This window comes from Syngnathus typhle, linkage group LG11, assembly GCF_033458585.1.
Source record: "Syngnathus typhle isolate RoL2023-S1 ecotype Sweden linkage group LG11, RoL_Styp_1.0, whole genome shotgun sequence".
Classification (NCBI taxonomy): Eukaryota; Metazoa; Chordata; class Actinopteri; order Syngnathiformes; family Syngnathidae; genus Syngnathus; species Syngnathus typhle.
Window position 1 is genome coordinate 13,454,746 of NC_083748.1, and position 22,666 is coordinate 13,477,411.

At 45.7% G+C, this 22,666-nt stretch overlaps 1 protein-coding gene across 1 annotated transcript; it reads right to left on the reverse strand.

The window, feature by feature from the left end:
- Positions 1 to 323: 323 nt before the first annotated feature.
- On the reverse strand, positions 324 to 22,418 carry nav1b (neuron navigator 1b). The gene is made up of 28 exons (XM_061291681.1): positions 21,432 to 22,418; positions 18,665 to 18,767; positions 17,764 to 18,105; positions 12,714 to 12,864; positions 12,094 to 12,394; positions 10,834 to 11,587; positions 10,350 to 10,754; positions 10,229 to 10,270; positions 9,587 to 9,735; positions 9,304 to 9,474; positions 9,161 to 9,216; positions 8,469 to 8,546; positions 7,342 to 7,425; positions 7,127 to 7,238; positions 6,926 to 7,047; positions 6,399 to 6,577; positions 6,168 to 6,324; positions 5,893 to 6,067; positions 5,729 to 5,820; positions 5,571 to 5,666; positions 4,996 to 5,164; positions 4,475 to 4,710; positions 4,229 to 4,383; positions 4,012 to 4,083; positions 3,700 to 3,896; positions 3,500 to 3,618; positions 3,170 to 3,367; positions 324 to 3,095 (listed from the first exon to the last, which is right to left on the reverse strand). The coding sequence occupies exons 1-28, from the start codon at positions 22,138 to 22,140 to the stop codon at positions 3,012 to 3,014; spliced, it is 5,508 nt and encodes a 1,835-aa protein (XP_061147665.1). The 5' UTR covers positions 22,141 to 22,418; the 3' UTR covers positions 324 to 3,011.
- Between the last annotated feature and the right edge of the window lie 248 nt (positions 22,419 to 22,666).

Sequence of the window (22,666 nt, forward strand, 5' to 3'; positions counted from 1 at the left end):
TCCGTTTTTAGCTACAAATATAGACCAAGAGTTCAATCAATTCATTTAGTCAATAAAACCACACTGTAAATAATCCAAATTCAACCTTTTCCACATGATTTAAAAGAAAGCAAGTCTTTTCCAGACTTGAACCCATTTCTTGTGGAATAATTTGATGCGGCTCAGACTGACCCCATCTCTCGGGTCCCCTATTCACTGCCAACCCAGGTAATCATTGACGTCTATAACCGTCCATGGCACTGTGAGTTAAATTGCGTTTGCTGCGCTCGGATTAATAGCTACAGTTTGAACTCCAAGTGAATGAAGAGAGAAGAAGCAAGTGATGAAATATAACATGTATTTTATTGATTTGAACAAACAGTGGTTGGTTGTACGGTTGGGTTGGGTTGGATGGTGGATGTGCGGTGTGGAGCCAACCGAGCGCTTTTTTGAATCCAAACCCTTTTCTCTGCCAAGCATCCAGAACGCTGCCGTATTTACAATCTTTACAATGACGTTTTGTATAAAATAGAGAACTCAACCTTTATAAAGGATTCTTAGAAAAGAAGAAGAAATATCAAATATCGGAGTCATAGAAAGAAAACAAATGACCTTCCTTTTCGTCACAAAGCAAGTTTACATGCATTTACAACACAGGATAATCCTTAACATTTCAAGAAATCTCATAACATTTTTTCTTTTTTTCCTTTTTTGCTCCGATATTTACTGTTCAGTCAATGACGACTTTCTCCAAAAATATGACTATACAGCAACCTGTAGGCCTCCATCTGTTTTTTTGGGCTTCGACCCATTCGAAATGCTTCTGTCAACCATTTTAGAATTAAAGGTTCAATTTGAAATGGAGATCTTAACCATTATTTCAGACTAGATCGCTTTACCCTGTTTCCAACACAACACCCCTGACGTAACCATCAGTTTAAGGCTCAGCGGGTTATCCCTTCACTCCCGAATTAAGTTGCTGTATAGTCCCCATACAAAACCAGTCACGGCTACTACACATAGACAAGCACAACAACCAGTCCATCAGATGAAATGCATTTGACTGGGGGCAGGGAGTATCTTATTTTTTTTAAGGGTAAAAGGCCAACATATTTACAAAAAAAAAAATGTAAAGCTCATATTTTGAGTGAAATTCCTCTTTGTATTTTAACTTTACATCTAATTTATGGAACGGTGGCTGGACATTCATTGATGGGATTTCAGTACACAATAAATTCATTCAACATCACATCCTTAAAGCGGGGTACACACATCATTTAAGCCCACTATGTGTGTATCGTGCTTTATGTAATACAGTCATTTACCATTGTAGAGACAATCTATATTATACGCACCAAAAAATAAATAGACGAAGCACCTCAAAATGATTCTGATTTTGGGGCCATTTGCAAATACCGCAACATGGACATGATCATACACATGGTACAATGTCGTAGGTGTCTCTGAAAAGGTTACTCTAAAAAAATCGATTTAACGTTAACAATCTGGTCAACCTACCCTGAATCGTTGCGGGATATTCCACAGCAAACAACGTTAAAAAGCACCAAACGTACCGAAATGTCGATAATACGCAACGTTTATTTATTTTTTTTCAAGATTCTCCTGGTGAAGTGCATGACGTGATTAGACGATGAAATGGCTACAGGTAGCTTTAGAGTCATTCTCATCAGCTGCTTCTCTTCTTAATGGCTAATTCATTTGTTTCCTTTATGACAATCATCCGTACCTATAGACATCATTTGGGACAATGGTTTCGGGTTACACACACATACAGTATGTCATCATTAGTGCCACACAGAAACACAGCTATATCTATGCAAGTGGCTTCAAAGTGTAGTAAAAGAATCACTTTACAGTGGAGTAAACTTTTTTTAAATGCAGTACAGTAATTGTTGAGTACAGTTTAGTTGTTTTGAAATTTTAAGACTAATACAGTTGATTTGAACCTTTTAGAAATAGTTCAAACATTTGCCAGTCATCTTTCTATTGTTCACAATGTTTAATTCTGTGTGGCGCTAACGTTCCTTGTGTTGAGTTTTTAGAAAATGGAATCAAACGGTGTCATCATTTTCCTCCTGCTGGTGGAATTATTGTGAACGTAATACCTGCTAGTTTATACTGTACATGGCAGCAGAGGTGACCTTGTATGAGTTTTGAAGTTAAGCAGCTAAAATGAAAAAGTGCTAGAAGAGTTGCAGAGATAGAGAAGGGGAAAAAAAAAAAAAGAGTATGACAGCAACATTTTCTACCTTATAAATATGAACGTGCGAGTTCAAACTAAGGATGAGGAGCAGAAAATGATAGTCAATCGAAAGCTAAGGGAGCTAAGCTGACGTAAGCACCAATGAAGTTTTTTTCTTCTTTAAGGCATCTTTGTTTTTTGTTTTTCACCTGCACACGTTGGGAAGTCAAGGGATTGCATAATGCGTCACATTTGGCTTCGAGAGACAGAAGCAGCAGATATGAACTTCAGCAACTTCCACTGTGCTGTCATACTCTTTTTTTTTTTTTTTTTTAAACCTCTGCACTGAATTTCAGAACAGCTTCAGTGGACAAGCACAATGTATTCCCGCACTGTGCTGCGATGCGAGGGTGTGCTGGTTTTGGCATCACCTGAAGTGGTTTGGGTCGATTAGCACCAATCTACTAAGAAGAGGACTGAGGGCAAAGAGGTGGACAAGGGACCTGAAGTGAATCATGTCAATACAGATATACAGGGGGTCTTTGATTTAAATGGTCCCAATACACAATGATAGACTACAGTTGCATTTTGAATATTCATATGGGTTAATTAGCCATGGTAGGAATGGAAATCTGTTGTAAACTATGGACCCCCTGTATATATTTATTACAACTCCATCTACTGCTACAAATACTATCGTATGATTTTTACATTGTAGGAATGATGCTTCGAAATGATCTTACAACTACGATTTTGTCTGAGCGTTCCCGAATGCACAGTCCACTTTCATCACAGCAGACGAGTAACTTCGAGTGTTTTGTGAACTTGTTCACAGTCTTGGCAGGCTGGGGTCGTCTTTGTCCGGTGATTCGATGTAATTGGCAGCCTCTTGAAGTTTCAAAAGCATTGCCATCTGATATCACAGAAGACACGGTCGCAAATAAAATCACTCATCTTTGCTGAATGTCCTGAGGTGAGCTCACTTACCAACGGATCAGATTCTGTTGAGCTGGGCGTGGTCTCCTTGCGGGATTTTTCCTCGTCAGCCTGACCGGGGCTACTGGAGCCGATGCTCGGGGGTGGAAGGTGGAACAGCTTGGCCTGATCCTGCTGGGCAGAAGGCCAAGGCAGTGTGCCCCTCACCCACTCCACGGGGTCCTCCCATACTGCTTTCTGACCGTGGAGCTAGAGAGAGGCAGCATATCAGGGTAATTGAAAAGGAAGCCTCCACCATGCTTTTGGTGGCCATTGTGCTTGCAACACTGCCTGAAATAAGACTTACAGGATACATATAGTAATATTATGAAGGTCTCTCACCTTGATGCCATCCTTGGCTCCCTCTTGCAAATAGGGAATAATAGAATGGTTCCAAAGATCAATGAACCACGACCGGAACTCGTCCACCGTGACCGGACAAGACAGGAAAAAGCACGGGCCTGAGGAGACGACAGACGGCAGAACGTATTTAAGCCAAACTCTTGGGTTTCCCCCCCCGAGTATTATACATGTAATCCTACCAATGAGAAAGTCTGACGTGCTGTGTTTCTCCAGGAAGGTATGCAGATGATACCAGAGTTTGGGAACCCAATCCAGCACACGGACCAGGTCCTCGTTGGTCAGGTTTCGCTCGTCCTCGGACTCCATCAGCTTCCTGTGCAAGTAGCGTACCAGGAAGCCGTTGGCGGGCTCCACATTGTTGGAGAAGGTCACCATCCTGAGATAAAGTGAAAAGTCAGACTCAAATAGCTGATGTTAGGAAATCGTGTCAGACAGCATGGATATCTTGAGCACAGTATCAGTATACTGGATGTTGGAATGACACCACTGACCTGAAACTGAGATGTAGGCTGTGGTTTGCCGTCATCTTCACTGGCTGATTGCTTGTTCCAATGATGTACGGACTGAGGAGAGAAGCCAATTCACACGTCAGAAAGGTATTCTCATTTATTTGGTACAATTATTCCTTCAGTTGAGAGCAATTCTTGTTTAGACCGGGCGCAAACTTGAGCCAAGTTAGGTTGAGTATTACCAACTATATCATATTACCATTTGTGATACTTGCACGTCAGCGCTCCGTTGACTAATTCGCTGACAGAAGCCGGATCGTGAATATCGTCCACGATGATGACCAAAGGATTTTCTGAAGAGCTGGTTTCTCTGTCTATTTGATTGGCCAAGTTCAAAAGATAAAGCTGCAGATCCTGGGTGGAGACAAGAAAGTAAAGATGTTCAAATGTTAATTAAAAAATGAAAAAAGAAAAAAACAGGCTGTGTGACTGGCTTTCTTCTCACCTTGCAGGACTGACGATGCATATTGAAGGTCACCACGATGCCGTCGGAGACTTCGCGGGCACTTCGGTCCACCAGGTACTCGGCCAGCCGCGAGGCCAGGTACGTCTTGCCCGTTCCGCTCGGTCCGGACAGGATGAGTCTGCGGTGTTTGAGCAATAGGCTGATGTAGTGTTGCATCATGGGTTTAGGTATCAGAGTGTCAAACACGAGGCTGTCCACACACTTCTCCTTTAAACCTGGGAACAGAAATTTTATCGTGAGTACAAGAAAAGCTGATAAAAGTGAAATGCAATGCACAGATAAGATGAAAGGCAGGCCCAAATGTAGATGTGTAATAAATATTTGAAGCCAATAACATTTCATCAAAAGATTTGCCTGTATCAAAACAAGCTTGCATAAGCAACTTGAGCTGACCTCGCAAATTCTGGTTCATGTTTGTTTAAACATCCTGCAGATGTGGATAAAAAGCACCATCTTTTAAAAATATGATTCCAAACTCAAGTGAGCGATTGTACCTGTACCTTTGAGAGCCAAAGTGATACTGGTGGGACCTCGGGACATGCAACGAGAGGGCTGCGTCTCTGGCGCCTCTCCTCCCAGTACCCTTTTGATGTGACCCATGCTATAGCTGTAAATGGAGTCCGTTGAAAGGCCAAGACTGGAGGTGGGGTCCACTTTAGCAACATAAACCTGGAATGAGGGACACAACAATGAAGGACTGGCAAGTGCAATCGGGGACCAACATTCATTTTGTATTCATTCAACCTGATGGATCTTAAAGACAAATAGGTTTCATATTTAAAAAGACTTGAGGACATAACCCTGAGTTGTCTTGTATCGACATAAAGAGCGCAGAGGAGCCCCTGTCGTGTAAAATTCCTCGCAGATCATTCACGCAATTGGAAAATCCTCAAATGTCAACGGCACGATTTCAGCGGGAACCTTTGCCATTATCGCGTCTGTATTTCCATCACCGCTCGTGCTCCTAAGAACTCTTTACAAGTTACGGCTTGCTAAAATTAAATGTGACAGCTGATTTACAAACGTCGGCATGTCTGTTACACATTCTGCCCCAGGGTTAGGTCGTACGTCTCACCTTGAAAGCCTGACTGACGGCAGAGTCCAGCATGGGCCAGTCCATCCTGCCGTTCACCCTGACGGTACCGAGGAAGAAGTTCTGTTGTTTCACCTCCTGCAAGGCAGATGACGCATGTATCATGGTGTCTGATGTTCGTCAATCAAGAGCACACTTACATCTTTGAAGACGTGCAAATCTGCAACGCAAGCCACCACCCTGACACGGTGGTCATCTCGCTGCGACGATAGGCTGGTGTAATCCATGGAATCTGACGGAAACAAACAATGACTCGATGACTGACTCGGGGGTCATTGATGACATCTCAGGGTTTCAAATGTACCTGTGCTGGTTCTTCGGGCATCCCGCACCGCAACAGAATGTCGTGGTGATAAGTTGGCAAGAGAAGTGAGACCTGAGGACTGGGAGACGGAAGTGGAGGGTCCAGAAGATGGGCAGGAAGACAGGCTACTTGTTTTCAGTTGGTCGTTCTCCACCTTGAGATTGGTCACTGTCTTCTGTTGACACATGAATGACCTTAGCAGTAAGATCTTATGTCAAGGAGCGGGACTCCAATATGTGGTAGTAACCAAGGGATGAAGCGAAAAACACGCGCACCTGCATGTTGGTCATGGTCTCCTGCAGCTGTTCCAGCTGATGGGCAGAGGATAAAGCCTCCAGTCGGATATCGGTAAGTTTCCGCTCCTTCTCCCACAGTTCCGAGCGAAGGTCAGACACAACCTTGTCATCCGCCGCCTCGCTTCCCTCACACAGCCTGCGAATGTTTGGATTACATTTACTCCACTTTGTCTTCTGATTCTTAGGTATGTTTATGAGACGGCGCATTACCCAGATGATGAAACGGAGGTTGAGGCTTTCATGGACGATGGCGGAGGATCAGGCCCATCACGGTCGACTTTAGGTGAAGGTGGTACAGACGATTCCGGGGTGGCAATTTCCTCAATGTCGTCATAGGGCCCTGTTGGCTTAGCACCCTTCTTGAAAGCCTTGTTGAACGAGCTGCGTAACTGTCAAGAGAAGAAGGGATTCCTTTATTTTAGGGTTACAAATGTTGCAGAATGTGTCACGTGGTTTTACCGGTCTGGAAACTACAGGTAAAAATCTCGAGAAAGCGGTTCATTGAGACAACATGCTCTTAGGAGCACAATCAGGTGGGGGGAGGCAAGAGGAAAGGTTTACAAAGCATCGGAACTTACCTCATACACCTGAAAATAAAAAAGTGTGGCGGCATGTGGGAGAAGACAAGAGTGTTACTTAACAGCGGGATCATGAACACATGCGGGGAAAATTCTGTAGGTTCTCTCAAGCAGTAAAAGTTGCCAAGGTATATGTGACTTCGATGCGTGTGTCCTCACCCAGCTCTTCTTCTTCTTCTTCTTGGCCTCCATCTCCTTGAGACTGCCCATGCTCGAGTGGCTGGTGTTGCTGGCGAGGCTGGAGAGGCTTTCTGATGAGTTCTGACGATTTATCTGCAGTTCTGTAGAACCACAACACACATTAAGTGTTGGACAACTCTAGAAGTGTCGGTTCATATACGGATATTATCAATTGTTTACCTTTTGACACGATTTCGGAATTATTGAGAGCATCATGAATGATATCCTGAGCCTCAGTGTTTTTGGTCTTCAGAATCTCAATGGTGTCCTTCAGGTCGTTCAGCTCAGAATCCTGAACGGAGGTAAAACCCTGAATACATGGTGACACGACCGGCGTCCTTCCTTCTTTTTCCCCAAATTGCTACTTATCATTCACATGATATCATATGACCAACCTTCTGATCAGAAGAAGCTGACAAGGTCTGCAGGCGAGCTGTCATCAGTGCCAGGCTCTGTTCAAAAGCTGCGACCAGATTAGCCTGTTTGACATGGACGCAGAGTTCAATTCAGATCCACAAGCTCAAAACAAATCACTTCCGACATCAGGAGGGAGGAAAAGTGCGTATTGAACAGCAGTGGATGGCGTGACGGAATTAGAAAATCACAAGCTGGGCCAAATGTACTGACACATTCAACAGGTTGAAAAGATCCAATGAAGTTCATCGTGAATTTTCGGCTCATTCTGAGGTTTCAAGCAAAAAGTCAATGTCTCTAACTTTTGGTGAGTAGTGTGTCATTTACATTTGAGAAGCATTTTTTTGACTCAAGCTGGAGTCCAACAAACCTGGCCCAACTGCTACACCCAACATCCGCAGCAGTGACCGACCGGTTAGCGGGTAGGGGAGGGGGGGCAGGCAGCGAGGAGCAGGAAGTCCGTGAGCCAATTAGCGGCCAAGAGAATAAAAGAGAGGACATTGGTGGTTAGGCGTGGCAATAACCCACTCAGTGACACATAGTATACAAGCAGGTGTAAAGATCAACGGCCATGTTAGTTGAAAAAGTGTAAAGCATCAAAAGAGCAAGTGGCTCGGTGTTAAAGTGACGTTAGCTGGATGTACAATGCAAGGACCAAGTGTCCAATTCTGACATAATGCCCATTTTATCTTAGGTCTGCACTTGTGGTTGTTTTTATAGTGCACCTAAAATAAAGTTGAGTTGCGTTGGAACAGCCATGTCATTGCCGAGGCTGTTTTATATTGCGTTCATTGTTGTTATATTGAATATTATTATTGAATAGTTTATGGTTAGCATATCAAGGTAATACGAGCAGATGTGTATCAAATTGCTTGCCCTTCAAATGAATTCATATCAGAAGTGAAATTTTCTTCTCCATTCTGCCATAACTTATTTCCCAAGTGTGCTACTCGGCAGAAGAAAAAAATGGAATTGTGTCACCTGAACCATGCAGTGTATAACCAGCCAATGTGCCAGAGGTCTGCATAAGCAGCGTGTTAAGGTGGAGGAGTTGTTGTTATGCTTTTAGAAGGACAATGACAAAGTCGATAGTCGCACTTATACGTACGTTGGCAGACAGCTGCATGGTCAAGTCGGCAACTTTCTCCTGCGAAGATTCCAGCTCGCGCCGTAGTTTGCGGATTTGCTGAGGATCAAAGATCGCTCGTTATACCGTTATTGTCACGATTCATATTTGTATATAGATCAAGTGAATTTAGTTGTCACAAACAGTAGTTGGAAGAAGAAAAAAAAAGTACAAACCCTAGAAAAGGGTCACAATGAAGGATAAAAACTGATACTTTCCTTTCAGGACACGCTAAAATCATGTTCATAAATTTAGTATTGCTGTTTTTGTTTTTTTTAACAAGTGATTCAGTCCATCGCTGCAGTGGTTGTATGTACTAATTGTTTCCTTCTTCCTTGGGGTGGTGTAAGAGCAAATAATCAAGAAACCCTGCACTAAATAGAACATCTGACAAATGGACACAAACCAAGAGAAAATGCGCCAATTGCGTTCCTGCGGCCTTACCTCCCCTTGGATCTTGTCCTCATTCTACGGAAAGCATTGCGAAAGCATGTAAAGAAGAGCCACGACTTAAGAACAAGTTGTGCAGAAAACAAACTTGACACTATTGCTGGCTGAACTCATTGTGAACCATGAAATAAGGATCATAAACAGAATAGTAGTCCGGGTCATTCAAAGTGCAATTTGACTTGAAAGGCCTGCACATCATTTGGCTGAAAACTTGACTTACTTACCGAGGAGGAGTAGCTGGATGAAGCATTGGAAGCTAAGGAGAGCACAGAGCCGTGTACTGCAAAAGGAAAAAGATCAGATTGTATTTGTCCCTTAACTGCGCAAAGGTCAGATAATTGGACTTTTTTTTTTCTTCAAGGCTCACCATCATCTGCCGGTTCGCGGAAAGAGCCGGAGCGCATCATGCTTTTGGGTCGGTCTGCCAGCGACATGGTGCTGCCCAACGGGGAGGAGCCGTAGAGCTCGTGCTCACCGGGAGGCCCGATGCTATTGGAGCGGGATATCCTCGGGGTGCCCGAAGAAGAAATCGGTGCAACTATCATCAAAGAAAAGGAGATACATACAGTCAGCGGAAAATGACTTTTTGCCATTGTCTCCCAATTGCCAATTTATAAATCTGTCCTGTGTTGAAGGAATGGCTCACTCACCCACGTTGGTGAGAGGAGCTTTGGTGGCGGACAAGAGGTGGATGGTGCGGGTGGGTGACGGCAGCTGAGGTGGGCTGTCGGGCTCGTTGTGCGAGTGGCGGCGCCCCGGTTTCATGCCGTCGTTCTCCGACAAGCTTGAGCTGCAGCGTCTAGGGAGAAAGCTTGTTTCAGTTTCAAATAACAACATGCAGCAAGGAATGTTGAGTGATGAAAGAGGGTCCTTGGTTTCCAAGTTATGAACGTTTATTTAGGAGGATCGGAACCCTGTCCTCTCCATCCCAATCACGTTAGGCCGATCAAAAGTATGAAATCATCCAATTCCACTTGGCTTGAAGATTAATTTTCATTCCAAAATGTAACTTTGGTCGGGTCACTTTGACAGCAATGTATCGTGACAGAAACAGCTACTAAATGCTCTTCCACTAGACAGCACAATGAAGCCGTGTTCTCACCTGTTGCTCATTCTAAAACAACATCACACCAAATATTTGTTGAATATATTGCGAGATTCATCTTAAAATATAAAGGAGCTGCCTTGGATTTATAACCATTAACACATTGAAGCCAAGACTAGTAAAAGTCAGAATGGCAGTAAACCCCGGGGACCGTCGGATACCGAGGACCATCTGCATATGAACGTACTCTAAGCCTTTCTTTGGCAAGGTGTTCCTCTCGCTCTGCAACCTGTGGAGAGGAAGCAGACCAATGGAGTCATTAAAACAAACCAAAAACACTCGTGTCTGCTGAAACGATGCCGACTAACCCTTCGGAAAGGTTGAGAGACGTCCTGCTCCCCGCGCCCCACGTCCCAACTCCCCTCTCGTTATCCATCGACTCTTTGCTGCTAAACCGGGATCGAGAGGGCACGCTCATTTGCAGGGGCAGCGATTCCATGCTGCGGTGCATACTTGACAGTTTGGGATATAGCAGGGGCGATCCCCCCAGGCTGTCGCTCGTATACGAGCCGGGAGAGTCGATGTGCAGCACCGGCGCCGGGCTAGGCGTCAGACGGGTTGCTGAGTGGGAGGAAGCCAGGTCCTGGAGCTTGGAGTAAGGGGGGACTTTGGGAGGGAGGTCCTGAATGGTCACGCAGGAGTCCAAACTGTTGGAGTTGACTTTGTCCAGATGAGCCAGGCTGGGTGGACGCCCCAAAGACTTGGCTAACATCCTACGGGAAGAAGAACAAAATAAGTTATCCATCCATTTATTACAAGTACCAATACGGCTCTAGAGCGAGTCGGCGGCACCTTGGCGTGGTGGGCGATGAAAGTTCAGGATATTTGCTACTGCTGGTCCGTCTCAGGCCGTGCAGTTTCACCAAAGATTCTCGCGAGGACTCTGAGGGAACCTGGACTCCTTTCAGGGAAGCACAGTCTATGTCGATGTCGGCACACACGGCTTTAGCCCTGGCTTTCTCCTTCTCCCGGTCGGTCTGGTTCACCGGGACAACCATCGTCCGATTTGACATTTTGCAACTGGTAGGGTCTTTCACCCTGGGGTTTGCCGAGGCCACGGTGACGGGCTTCAGGGTCAGCAGGCTCGGGTCTATAGTGCCGCTGACGGGTCGGGATGCGGGGCGACCGATGACGCTGAGCGTGCTGGACTTGGCGGGTCGAGGCAGGCTTCGGTACTGGATGCTATTCCGGGCATTGGGCCCCAGGAAGCTGGGCTCGCCGCTGGCATCAAAGCTGTTCTTGCGGCCAGAAGTCGCTCCCAACCCCACGGGCTTCATCGACATGCCTGAGGACTTTGGAATTTTCCCCACAGTAGCAGAGCCAGTGGAGATGGTGGCGCCCCCTGCTGTCAGCACCGTGGCCGTACCGGTGGCTGCAGGCGTTCTCTTGTAGCCAAAGGAGGCTCCGCTCGAGGGTTTGACTAAACCAGACGGGGGCTTTCGGGTCTCCATGTGATGATCCCGGCCGGCGTCAGAACGCGAGCGTTGGAGACCTGCCGTCTTGATGGAAATCTTGGATTTGTCCTGCGGCTTGTCATTTTTTGCTGCTGCATAGAGAAAACCACAAGACAACAACAAATTGTTGCTTACATTCCCAGTAGTAAAAGGACGGACAGAAAGTTGAAAGGGCACAAAATGATGAATTAAATGAAAGTCAAACGACTCGCCTGCATCGCATCAAACATTTGTATTGCAGCCAAGTTCAACTATAAGCAAAGACACATCTGCGTTTGCTTGGAGGAACTTTTTACGTGCCTCACGTGTGAATCACTGCCAGACTTGATTCATAAAAGGTAATATAAGTCCTTCTGATGAAAGTCAATGCAAAGCCCAAATATGGGCACATCATCAAAGCACACTTTGGTATTTTTCGGTTTGTTTTTTATGTTTTGGGGCTTAATCTGAGTAGATGTCCTAAAGCTAGCTACCATTTCACCTTTCATTCCATGATCACATCTCTGCAAAGTCTTCTTAAGACAACAAAAATGGATCCATTCTTAACAAAGTCAATCAAATCTTTTTTGGAGCAGACTCAATGGATGTTGCCTCTCACCTGCCACTCTCAGCATACTCTGCGAGGTGTGGGTGATGGGGGAGGTGACCCCCACCGGAGGATTCCGACTCTTCTTAAAGCTTCCCGGCGCTCCCAAACTTTGAGGCTTCCTGGCTTCTCCTTTGACGCTCAGCTCGTCGCTGAAACCGGGCGGCTTCTTCCTCCACTTGCTCGGCGCTTCCGTTTTCAGACTGCCCGTGTCGTAGCCGCTGGTGTCCGTCTTGCGGCCCGCCTTGCCGTCTTCGCTGTACCAGGACAGTCCGCTCTCCACCAAAGAGCGCTTCTCTGCATCGGTTCGGAGCTGTTGCGAGACCGGACGAGAGGCGAGGTGAGGATAACATCGCGTGCTGCCTGCTATCTCCGACCGACTGCGCTTCTCATTGTCGTAATCTTCATTTCATCTCAGCAACATTCCAGAGGGGAAGAAGCGGAGATAAGTCAACTGCCTCGAGCAGTGGAAGGGAAAAACAATGGCAAGCTTTCTCACTCTGTTGACTTGCACAGGTGAGACGAGGCAGATGGAAAAATTGCCAACGTGGATAAACAAATGCTTTTTTTAATATACCGTCTGTTCTATTCATCGATCAAATCAAAAAGCTGCCTTAGTTGTAGCAGCTCACCATGACGGAAGAGTTGCGTCTAGATCCCAGTGGCGTGTTTGGAAGAGAGTTGAGGGACGAGCTGGCGTTGAACTCTTCTGAGCTCAAGTTGTCCGAAACCTCGCCGTCACCGTCGCTGAGCCCGCTGCTGATGGAGCTGCTTTCATCCCAGCTGAAAGGAAGAACAAAAAATAAGACATGAAGTTAATGACCACCATATGATCGGAGGAAAAAAACATCAGACTATACTAAACAGGTGATTGAGACTTATTTAGGAGTGCGTGATCCCAGACATTTCATTTGAATCTTTATCAACTGGCGCTTCAAGGGAAACTTTCCGGAATTTGCCGCTAAATCATGCCGGATTAAAATAACCAACACCTCTGACAGCTTTACGGTCTGCTTGGGGTGTGGGGAAATCGGAGTGACAGGCCTCCCCCGAGCGTCCACAACCTCCCGCGTCGCCTCGAAACAGATGCCGGGTGGCCAAGAAATGAACACAGAACTCCCCGCGTGGCGCCGTGGATGCGTGACTCCGATGAACTGTACAAGTCCGCCAGGAGGTAAATATTAAGCCCAATAAAACACATGGGGTTCAAGCCCAGTTAGGAATTAAGTCTAATTACAGGGTTGGTTGTCAAGTTTCTGCTGGCCGGCTTTCAGAAATGTGCTACAAGGTAAACCATTAAAAAACACTCAGGGTTGATCCTGCTTCAAATCTGGTTACCCACTAATTACCATTTGAAGGTATGAAGCCTAAAATTAGCCAGCGATGCGTTGGAAAATGGGCTAAACTGTCCCAAACGCTCTCAGGGAATTAACCTTGACATTTTGGATCATTTTCTTTGAACATTTGATGTTTGTCAGTGACGGTGTTGATAGTGCGGCAGAAGGGCGAAGCATAACTTTAAATTCTCAGAAACTCTAACTCAGACTCAGAAATATTTGCAGCTACTCCTCAAATTAGCCTCGTCAAAGATTTTCCATTCCACTTCATAGTTCTCAGGATCTAGTCGGGAAAAGCTCATCCAAAGTAATAAGCCTCCTCCCCGTGCCACCACAAATCCCCCCCCCCCGATGACGGCATGCAGGAGCTCCGGGGAGGTATGACTAGTGCGTAGCTTTGGAAAAATGTCTTTTTCTCCTCCTCCCTGATCTCATTAGCACGCTCTCAGCTGTAGAAAATGACCACTGCAGGAGGTAAAGACAGTACATATCAGAGCAGCAAGCGTGAGATGAATAAATAATGCTCAGTCCTGACTCACATTTTCAGAGAGGTTTTGATTTAATGGTTAGTTCGCGGTTCTACTTTGCAGACATGATGTGTCTGATGAGGTTGTTGTGTCTGCCTCTGTAATGCTTTCATCATAATCATTATATATAAAATATGGTCTTGCTTGGAGTTTTGTTTTTGCTCATGAACTACAAGCGTGGTCTGACGTGACTCCTCAGTCGCACTGAGAAGAAATGATAGCCTTTAGGTTCCCCACTCGTGATTGATGGTATTCGTGCAGGAGACTTGATGTTTTATCACTGGGCCTGTATGGCTGCACTTCACACAGAGTTGAGCTAGGCTACACCAAGAAGTACTAAATACTGAGGTCGTTCTAATAACATCAAAAGTCACTGAAGTTTAAGGATGTTACAGTGTGAGACCAGAGTCCAAAGCAAAGCTGGACTGGAAAAATAAATTCTCTTTCAACTCCAGAAGTCCCCTCCACCCCCGCCCAATCGATGAATTACGACATTTCACGTTCTCCATTTTACCCCACCCTTCTCGGTCAATGAGTCAACGGTGCCATGTCAGCATGAGATGACTTGGCAAGAGGAGTCAAAGCATAAATTAGCACGATAGGATGAACTCAACTCATGAGCCAGCACATCGTCCCGCTTGAATTTATTCTCCCTGAAAGCGCTGAAGTGATGCTTCATTATTCCAATAGCTGACTGAGCAACGTGGGTGGCTTTTTCTGGAGTCATTTGTTTGCTGACCCTCCGCTGAGGGAACGCCACGCTGTCCCCAGATGTCTTTGTGGGGATACAATGTGACAACAGAAATGTGTCAACAAGATCCAACATAAAACAAACTACAACATAACTAAGCATCTGAATGAGTTAAGAAGGAATTAAAAGTTTGAAAATCATCCAACGGTGATCAAGAACTTCTTAAGTGAGGAAGCTATGAAGTGAAAGTGAAAAAATAAATAAATACACTGGAAAAGCTAAAAACATACTTTGACACTAATAGGAACTCGGAAATACTTTTGTTCTTTCGTACAAAATCCAGGTTGACACGTTTTATAGAGCAAACACGAAAACCAGCAAATAAAGTCTAAATTAAGGTCATGACGAATGATCCTGAGCAAAATGATCACGTGATCAGAGCAGAGACACAATTGAGGTCAAAAGCATGCGAAGCTTCAATAGTCAAGAGGCTCTAAAAAAAAGGTCCCGGCCGACCGAGCCAGGAAAAGGGAAATTGAGTGCAGACTGCAGGGACCATAAATCCGGGATGAGATGACTGCAGCAAAACCTTTCATTAAGTCCAGAATGTCTTTCGGTGGTACGCATTTAGTTTCCACCAGCGAAGCCGTCATACGATACGTGCCAAAGTGTTGAAGGCATATACTCGCTCGGCTCCGGCCAAACCTTATCACCGTTGCCATGGAGGAGACATTGCCAAGGAACCAATGCTCTTAAGCAAGAAGGAATACCAAAGGCAGGAAAAATGAACGCATCCATTTTAGCAGTATGGAAAGTTGTTTATCGTTGTCTTTGCGAGATGTTACGTGGAAGAACATCACAAAGACTACTACCGTAATTTTCGCACTATAAGACGCAGTTTTTTTCATAGTTTGGGTGGGGGGGGGCGACTTATACTCAGGAGAGACTTATATACATATATATGTGGTTTTTTTTCACTTTTTTGGGCATTTTATGGCTGGTGCGACTTATACTCCGGTGCGATTTATAGTCCGAAAATTACGGTAATTGAATTAAATTGTCAGCTATAAGGAGACTAAATGACTATAGGTTTTGCCTCACTAAGCCAAGGTGGTCCCAGTCTTATGGGCATACTAGTAGGCCAAAATTTGCACTAGTATTGGCAAAAGAAATGACTAGTACAGCAGTTAGTTGTTCTTCTAGTACCCCCTAGTCATGGTACCAGTGCGCTAAATGGGCTTACAAGCAAGGTCCTTCAATGTATAATTCTGCATCACTTTACCATTCAGCAGTTATCACGGTGACACGCAAGGCAGCCTCATCAGTGGGTCAGTGGAGAACGGTTGCCATGGCAGCACATCTAGAGCCACGTCGGTGTGTGTGTGTGTGCTGCTTGCCGCACCGGTCTGCTTTCTGTTCACCGCATTGTTGCCACTATGCTGCAGTGTACACACAGGAGACACTGTCCAGATCTTGCATGTCACCTTCCTCCCTCTACATTCATGTTGGAAAGCTTGATGCTCCACGAGCTACGGTTTTAATGTTGTCTTAGACAATATTGATTTTCAAAGTATAAATAGAACGGCGCTCGGGTATTGAAGATACTATCGTAGTGATTGATGCAACTGCTTTGCCATTGTAGCTGGATGGGTGATAAGGGAAGATGTATGGTATGACGCCATTCATACAGCAGTAGCAGCGATCATGCTATGAACACGTGCCTGAGCCGTGTGGGCTGATCAATATCCATTACACATTATTGATTAAGATATGTGCCGCTTAAAGATGATATGAAGTCATTCGACATTATTATCGTACTTGCTTAGGTGACGGTAGAGATCATTAAATTGGGATTATCGCAAGTGACAGTTTAAGATTTACAGGGGAGGAAGGGCTTAGTGATGATTTCAAGCTTGTTGCCATGGTTACGCCGGAGCGGCCTGATCTATTTTCAAGAGCCGGTGCTTAATGATTCTCAATGAGCCTTTGAGTATGTGTGTGTAGATGTACAGTAGGAATGCAAAATGCAAATGTAGCATGGAACTTCCAAATGTGAGTAGGAAAGCAGATTTGCAATACAGGAAATAAATACAGACTACAGACTGGACAACCTTGCAAATTAGAGAGGTGAAAAGTAAAAACAGCAGTCACTATTTTCATCCCTTGCCATGTCTTTGGAGCCTACTATTTCCTGCACAAGAGTTGTCTTTTGCCACCTGGCACTGGAATTTTCTTTTGCCACATTGGGCACAACGTGGTGATTTCTTTTTCCTAAGTAATAGCTTTCTAACTCTGACCTTGTCTTTGACATGCCGCTTCCATAATACGCGTGTGCAGTATTCTAAACGTGCATGGAAGAACTTCCCCCAGGGGGCATAATAACCAGGGAGCAGAATCAATCCATCTATCCGGGTGTCACCTTGACTGCGAGTCTTCTACTCACAGTCTCCGATGGCGTGTCACTAACCGCCAATCATTTCCATTGCTTTTTTTTAAGTTGCGAGCAGCGAACCTTTGCTAGTTCAAAAGTGCTAGTTTAGAAACAGGGCTATCTTCAGTGGTTTCACATTTCTCATACTAGAATATAAATTCTACATTGATCTATTTGAGCACGTTCCATTTTCCACTTTCCAGCCATATGAAAGTTGTCATCTCTTTCCTTAATGCACTTTCCAGTAAGACCTCCTTTCCAAACACTCGAGAGGCTGAGCCCAAATCCCATCCGCATGCCGACAGTGATAAAAAGCTTCTAAAGCACACCAGAGGACCGTCCTGATTTTCTTTCTCGTTTGCTCTCAGAGGCTTGCTGTCAATCTGCATCCTTGTTAAGTCCTCTCCTGTCATCCTTTCTTGACACCCAAAATGATCAAAAAGGACTTGTGTACCTCAAAAGAGCTATTCTGGTCTTGTTGCATAACTGAGGGAACGCCGTGTGGGTTTTTCAGATTCCCGCTGTGAGCATGATGAAGAATTTGGATGATAAAGAATACTGAAACTATAGGTGCTTCAATGATTTGCATGGTCTTGCTTTCTGCGGCGGCTAATAGACACCATCTGCAGTCGCCATTGGAAACAAGTGCGTGTGTTGCCATGGAAACAGGACATCCTATACATTCATGGGACTTACCCGTTAGTGAGGTTGTCGTCATCATCCTGGAGGCTTTTGCCCAGAAGGTCACTGTCGCTCAGGTAACCAGACTTGAGCTCTCCTTCATCCAGAAGATCTATACGCGAATTCCCACTCAGCCTGCCCGAGCAGGGAGCTGGCATGGTCTGGGCGACGTACGGGGAGGAGATCTTAGCTCCCTGGTAACCGCCAGCCGCAGAGGACGGGGCTTCGCCCGCCTGGAGCCGAGGGCTAGCTTGCCCGTGGCGCCATGACAGCGGTGAAGAGCGGTTGGACAGGCTGGACATACTGCGGGCGTTGGTGTCGTCGCTGTCGTAGCCCACGTTGCTGCTGTCCACGCAGCTGTGGATGGCACAGGACACTACATTAGGTACCTCCCTTTCTGTAGCCATTGTTATTTTTCCTAATTTTGAGAGAGATGGTTGACTTCAGAAGTTCCACTCGCACCATGTGACCATTGAGGCCGTATAGCGCTTTGTGCAACGTGGGAAGTTTTCTTCTTGCATGTGGCTCAAAAAACTCTCGGCAAGAATGGGAACATCTTTTAAGTTTCATTGCATAACGATATGCACCGAGTCACCTCGATAAATATTACCATGGCGGTGACCATGGGAGTATTTTTATCCGTCCTTGTCAGATCATTTATCAGCAGAGGAACTGCATTGGCCTGCTCCAATTTGAAGAGAGGCAGACAGCAAGTGTTACCTGTCCAAGGCTTTAAAGGGACAGTTTGTCGCAAAGGTGGTTTCGTTTTTTTTTATTGTTTGTATATGTATGGTTGCAAGTCAAACAACCAAGTACTTGCTTATGTTGTTGTTGTGACTTGCTCTATGGCTGTTACATTGCTCTTAACGTGATGAACTTCAGTTTCCATTTGTGGGATGCTTCATTTTATTGTCACCTGTGGCTGAGTTGGGAGCCCCGGAGACTTGACATGGTGTCCTCCAAATTCTGACGGAGGTCAAGGACGTTCTGTACCGTGCGCTTTCTCTGCGACTCGGGATCTGTGGATCAATTTAAAAAAGAAAAAAAAAAAATTAAGTTGCTGTTGTTTGTTAAAAGTGATAAATAATATAATAAAATAATATATGCATATATAATAATAAAATGTAGCCTTTTAGAACACACACCCGCGACCCTCGTGAGTATAAGCGGTTTGGAGGATGAATTGATGGCAGCATTGCTTTCTATTTCCAAAAGAGATAAGAGTTGGCTGTTCGTTCAGGCCGCTCAAGTCAAACTAGTCCTTTGGTTAAAAGTCATAACTTTCCATCTACCGAGTGTAGCGATACCTGGCAGTTTTCTAGGTAGTTCATCTTCTGTGTACTGATTGGAAATGGGTGAAATGAAGTAGCCTCAAGGGTAAACCTCGCTAAAAAAATAAAGACAGAAATACTTGTAGCGTGCAGAGAAGCAGTATCTTTAAAATGCCAGGAAGTCAAATCTCTGACCCCTTTGAGGCTTGCAGGCAGCACTTCATATTTCTTTCTCTTGGCATAAGTCGGGAGGGATATTGCGACATTTGTGCTACTCTTGCATGGGCGATCGCATATCATTACGATGAAATGTTAGGTCAACACCCCCCCACCAAGCTGCCCGCCGTGTCTAGTAGCAATATAACTGTCTCCATCTTACGTGCATGGGAATCTGTTGGCGTCTGTCGCTGTCACTTTTAATTCATCTTTTGAAAAATCTGACCTATTCATTGATCATTATGTCACGCAAACCTGTGAAAAATACACTTGAAACATTGGATTGGTAGCTTTCTTGTGCTCTACGCTACTTCCATTTGATGATGAAAATGTTTGATATATTCTTTATTTTGAATTTTATACACCAAGCCTTATCTTAATTTGAAGCTATTTTGTGCAGGTCTATCAAATAAAATTCAGATTTTAAAAATCGTAAGCGTTTGCGGTTGTAATGTAACAAAAACAGGTTAGAAGAAAAAAACAAGGGGTGGAAACTTTTGCAAGGTCCCGTGATGTATGCTTTTTTATACGCAACTAATGCGCCTGACAGACATACACACAGGCTAACGAAGCATGAGTAATATGTTTAATCAGCACAGATTTATTCATTACGATGTAACCAGGAACACATGCTCATAAATACGACACCTTATTATCTTATTTATAGTACCACGCTGACCATGTATTTCATCCTCGAGACTTCTCCAAAAGGCCTTTTGTGGTCTCCTCACAAAGATAACAAACAGTATGTGGAACTGCACTTCATCACACTGGTTTGTAGTAGCTTGCCCTTCTTTAATGTCGCTAAATAAGCTTACTAGAATATTAGAAAAGCTCTTGATATGACGCAGTGGAATTAGTGCACAATGGAAAATGACCGTGTCAATCAAAAGTGAGCATTCAAGGCTTGTCAAAGAACAAAAGAATTCTTGATCAATAGCATCCTCTATTGATAAAAGTGACCTCTATCCGCACAAAGAGAATACAGCATCATCTCTCTGCCATTTGCACACAGGGTGCAAACCATCTGTCATCACCCTAACACATGAATGGAGCCGGGAGGGGGCTAAATGTGCGTCTGCGCCTCCAATATGTATCCAATATGGCACACGGGTCTATGCATTTTATTTTTTTTTTGATTTGGGGAGCAGCAAGGGGATTTTGACAGAAGAAATCAGGCTGCTGGTAATCATCATCACCGCAGAGCCTTCGAGTGCTTTTTTTTTTTTGTTTCCCTTCGCAATTACGTTGTGATGGCAAACAAGCACATTTCACACAATTACACTCGCTCGCTGAGGGATGGTGAGAACAATAGCACATGACCGCAATTCCTTTCGCATCCTATCCTCTGTCTGGAAAACGTTACAATTTATGAGGGTATGTGCGACTATTTGGAGATGCCGGGGTAATTTGTGCGAGCAGGTGGCGAGTGGTGCCTGCTCGGAGAGGCGTGTGCTGCCCCTGGCGATTCGTCAAGGATCGCACGAACGGGGCGGTGGTGAGAAGCGTCCATCCATTTTCCAATGCCATCTGACTTGGAGTCAAATGGGGCTTGTGAGACGGAATGGTCGCTATGTGAACCACCAACAGACAAAACCCCCTATTTCCATTTTTCATACTACTCAACCTAGAGTCAATCGCAGCTGATTTTACAACCTGCCACTAGTCAATTGCAGAACCAACGTGATCAGATTGAGCAAATTACCAGTGGTCAAAGCACCCTCCATCTAACCTTCACCCATCTATATTCTATTGCTTTTGCTCTTCAGGGTATTGGGTGAGGCAGAATCAATGCAACCGGGTTGACTGAGGGCAACTACATCCTGGTCAAAACCGTTCGGCAACTGCAGATCTAGAGATTGAACAAATCAGCTTTGTGAACCACTATATGAAAACGGTCAACTATCCATCCATCCCTCCTTCCAGTTTCATTTCCAATGTTACTCAGCGGGTGAGGTGGAGCCCAGCGCTGCTAACTGGGGAACTAAACCGTGGACAAGTGCCTGATCAATCGCATAAAACTACGGCGATGACCACGACACTACCACTGACTGAAACCATTTTCTACCACTCAGCCTGTCGCCAGTAACTCGCAGAGTTACTTAGATCAGATCAATCTGCATTCAAGTCAGCTGTGAAGAACCGCACGACCGGAGCACCTTGATCTTTCCTTGAACTTGGCCTTGCTTCACTCACCTAACATCTGGCTGAAGAGCAGCTGCTCCAAGTCGCCCAGCACTGTCACCACAAGTTCGGGGTCCACCTTCAAGAAGGGCTTGTCCCCATCTTCTTCCCCCTGACCCTTGGAGCCAGAATCCCCTCCGGCTCCCGGCTTCTTGGCGGCTGCCTTGGCCTTGCTGGAGAGGATCTCATCATCTGACCTTCCATCCTCGGGGGCCTTGCTGAGGGGCTTCACCTCCGCGTACGGAGCGCGAGGGATCCGGCTTTGCTTGCCGAGAGCTGACGGCGCCGCCAGAGGGGCAAAGGGCTTGGGTTTGCCTTGGAAGAGGGAGTGCTCCGACTTGGAGAGGTTACGAGAAAGCGGGGCGCCGCCGCCACCGCCTGGCATCTTGCCCGTCGGCTTGCCCGTCTTCCTCAAACCACCCACCCCGGACTTGGCCATGTCATCGCACCACTCGTAGAGGTGCAACTTCTTCTCGGCGTCGGTGAGTACGGCCAGGTTGGTCATGGATCTCTGCTTGCGGAGGCTGGAGGCCACGGGCAGCCTGCCCTCGGAGCTACCTGCCCGGTAAACCTTAAGTTCACCCCGCTGGGTACTCTGAGGCACCCCGGATTTAGGCCTCTTGGCCCCAAAGCCAAGTCCTTTGCCATCTCCTTGACTGTACGCTCTGGAGCTATCCATCTTGAAATCTCCTTCCCTTCCTTTCACACTCCTCCCATGCATGCCTCCGGCATGGGAGCGGAGAATTGAGCATCAACGGACAAGGAAGAAAAATGAGGTTCCGCGCTGCAACCTTCCTCTCACAAAGAAATCCTGCATGAAAAAAGGTTCCTTCTTGCAGCAATCCTGCAACCTCCTCTTTCTTCCTTTGCTCCCGCTGCAGCTGTTGCAGTGCTGCCCAGGCGCTCCTTTCCCTAACGTCCCCCCCCTTTCTTTTTTTTCTTTCCGTCCGCCTCTAAACGCACCCCTCCTGCTGCGGGAGTGCGCAGCAGCAGAATGACAGCGGCGGCAGACGCAGAGACGCTCCCCTCCTCCTCCTCCTCTTCTCTTTCTTCCTCCTCCCTCTCTCAGCTTGCACTCTCCTCCCTTCATCGCTTTCCCCTGCATTTGCACATTCTTGCCTTTCTCAATGTGAAAGACAAAAAGAAAAAATGGCACCGGTCAGATGTATCGAAGCGTTTTTCTGCTGATTCCTCCCAATCCTTTGTTCTTTCCACCACCACCACCCCCCCCTTCACTGTTTGTTTGC

Bases quoted from the DNA above. Each gene is read 5' to 3' on its own strand.
- nav1b (XM_061291681.1), bottom strand. From the start codon at position 22,140: ATGCATGGGAGGAGTGTGAAAGGAAGGGAAGGAGATTTCAAGATGGAT. The intron at 12,865-17,763 runs GTAAGTCCCATG...TCTTCCTTTCAG, and splicing joins GACGACAACCTCACTAACGG to CTGGGATGAAAGCAGCTCCA. The intron at 7,239-7,341 runs GTTGGTCATATG...ACCTCCGTTCAG, and splicing joins CAGCTTCTTCTGATCAGAAG to GATTCTGAGCTGAACGACCT.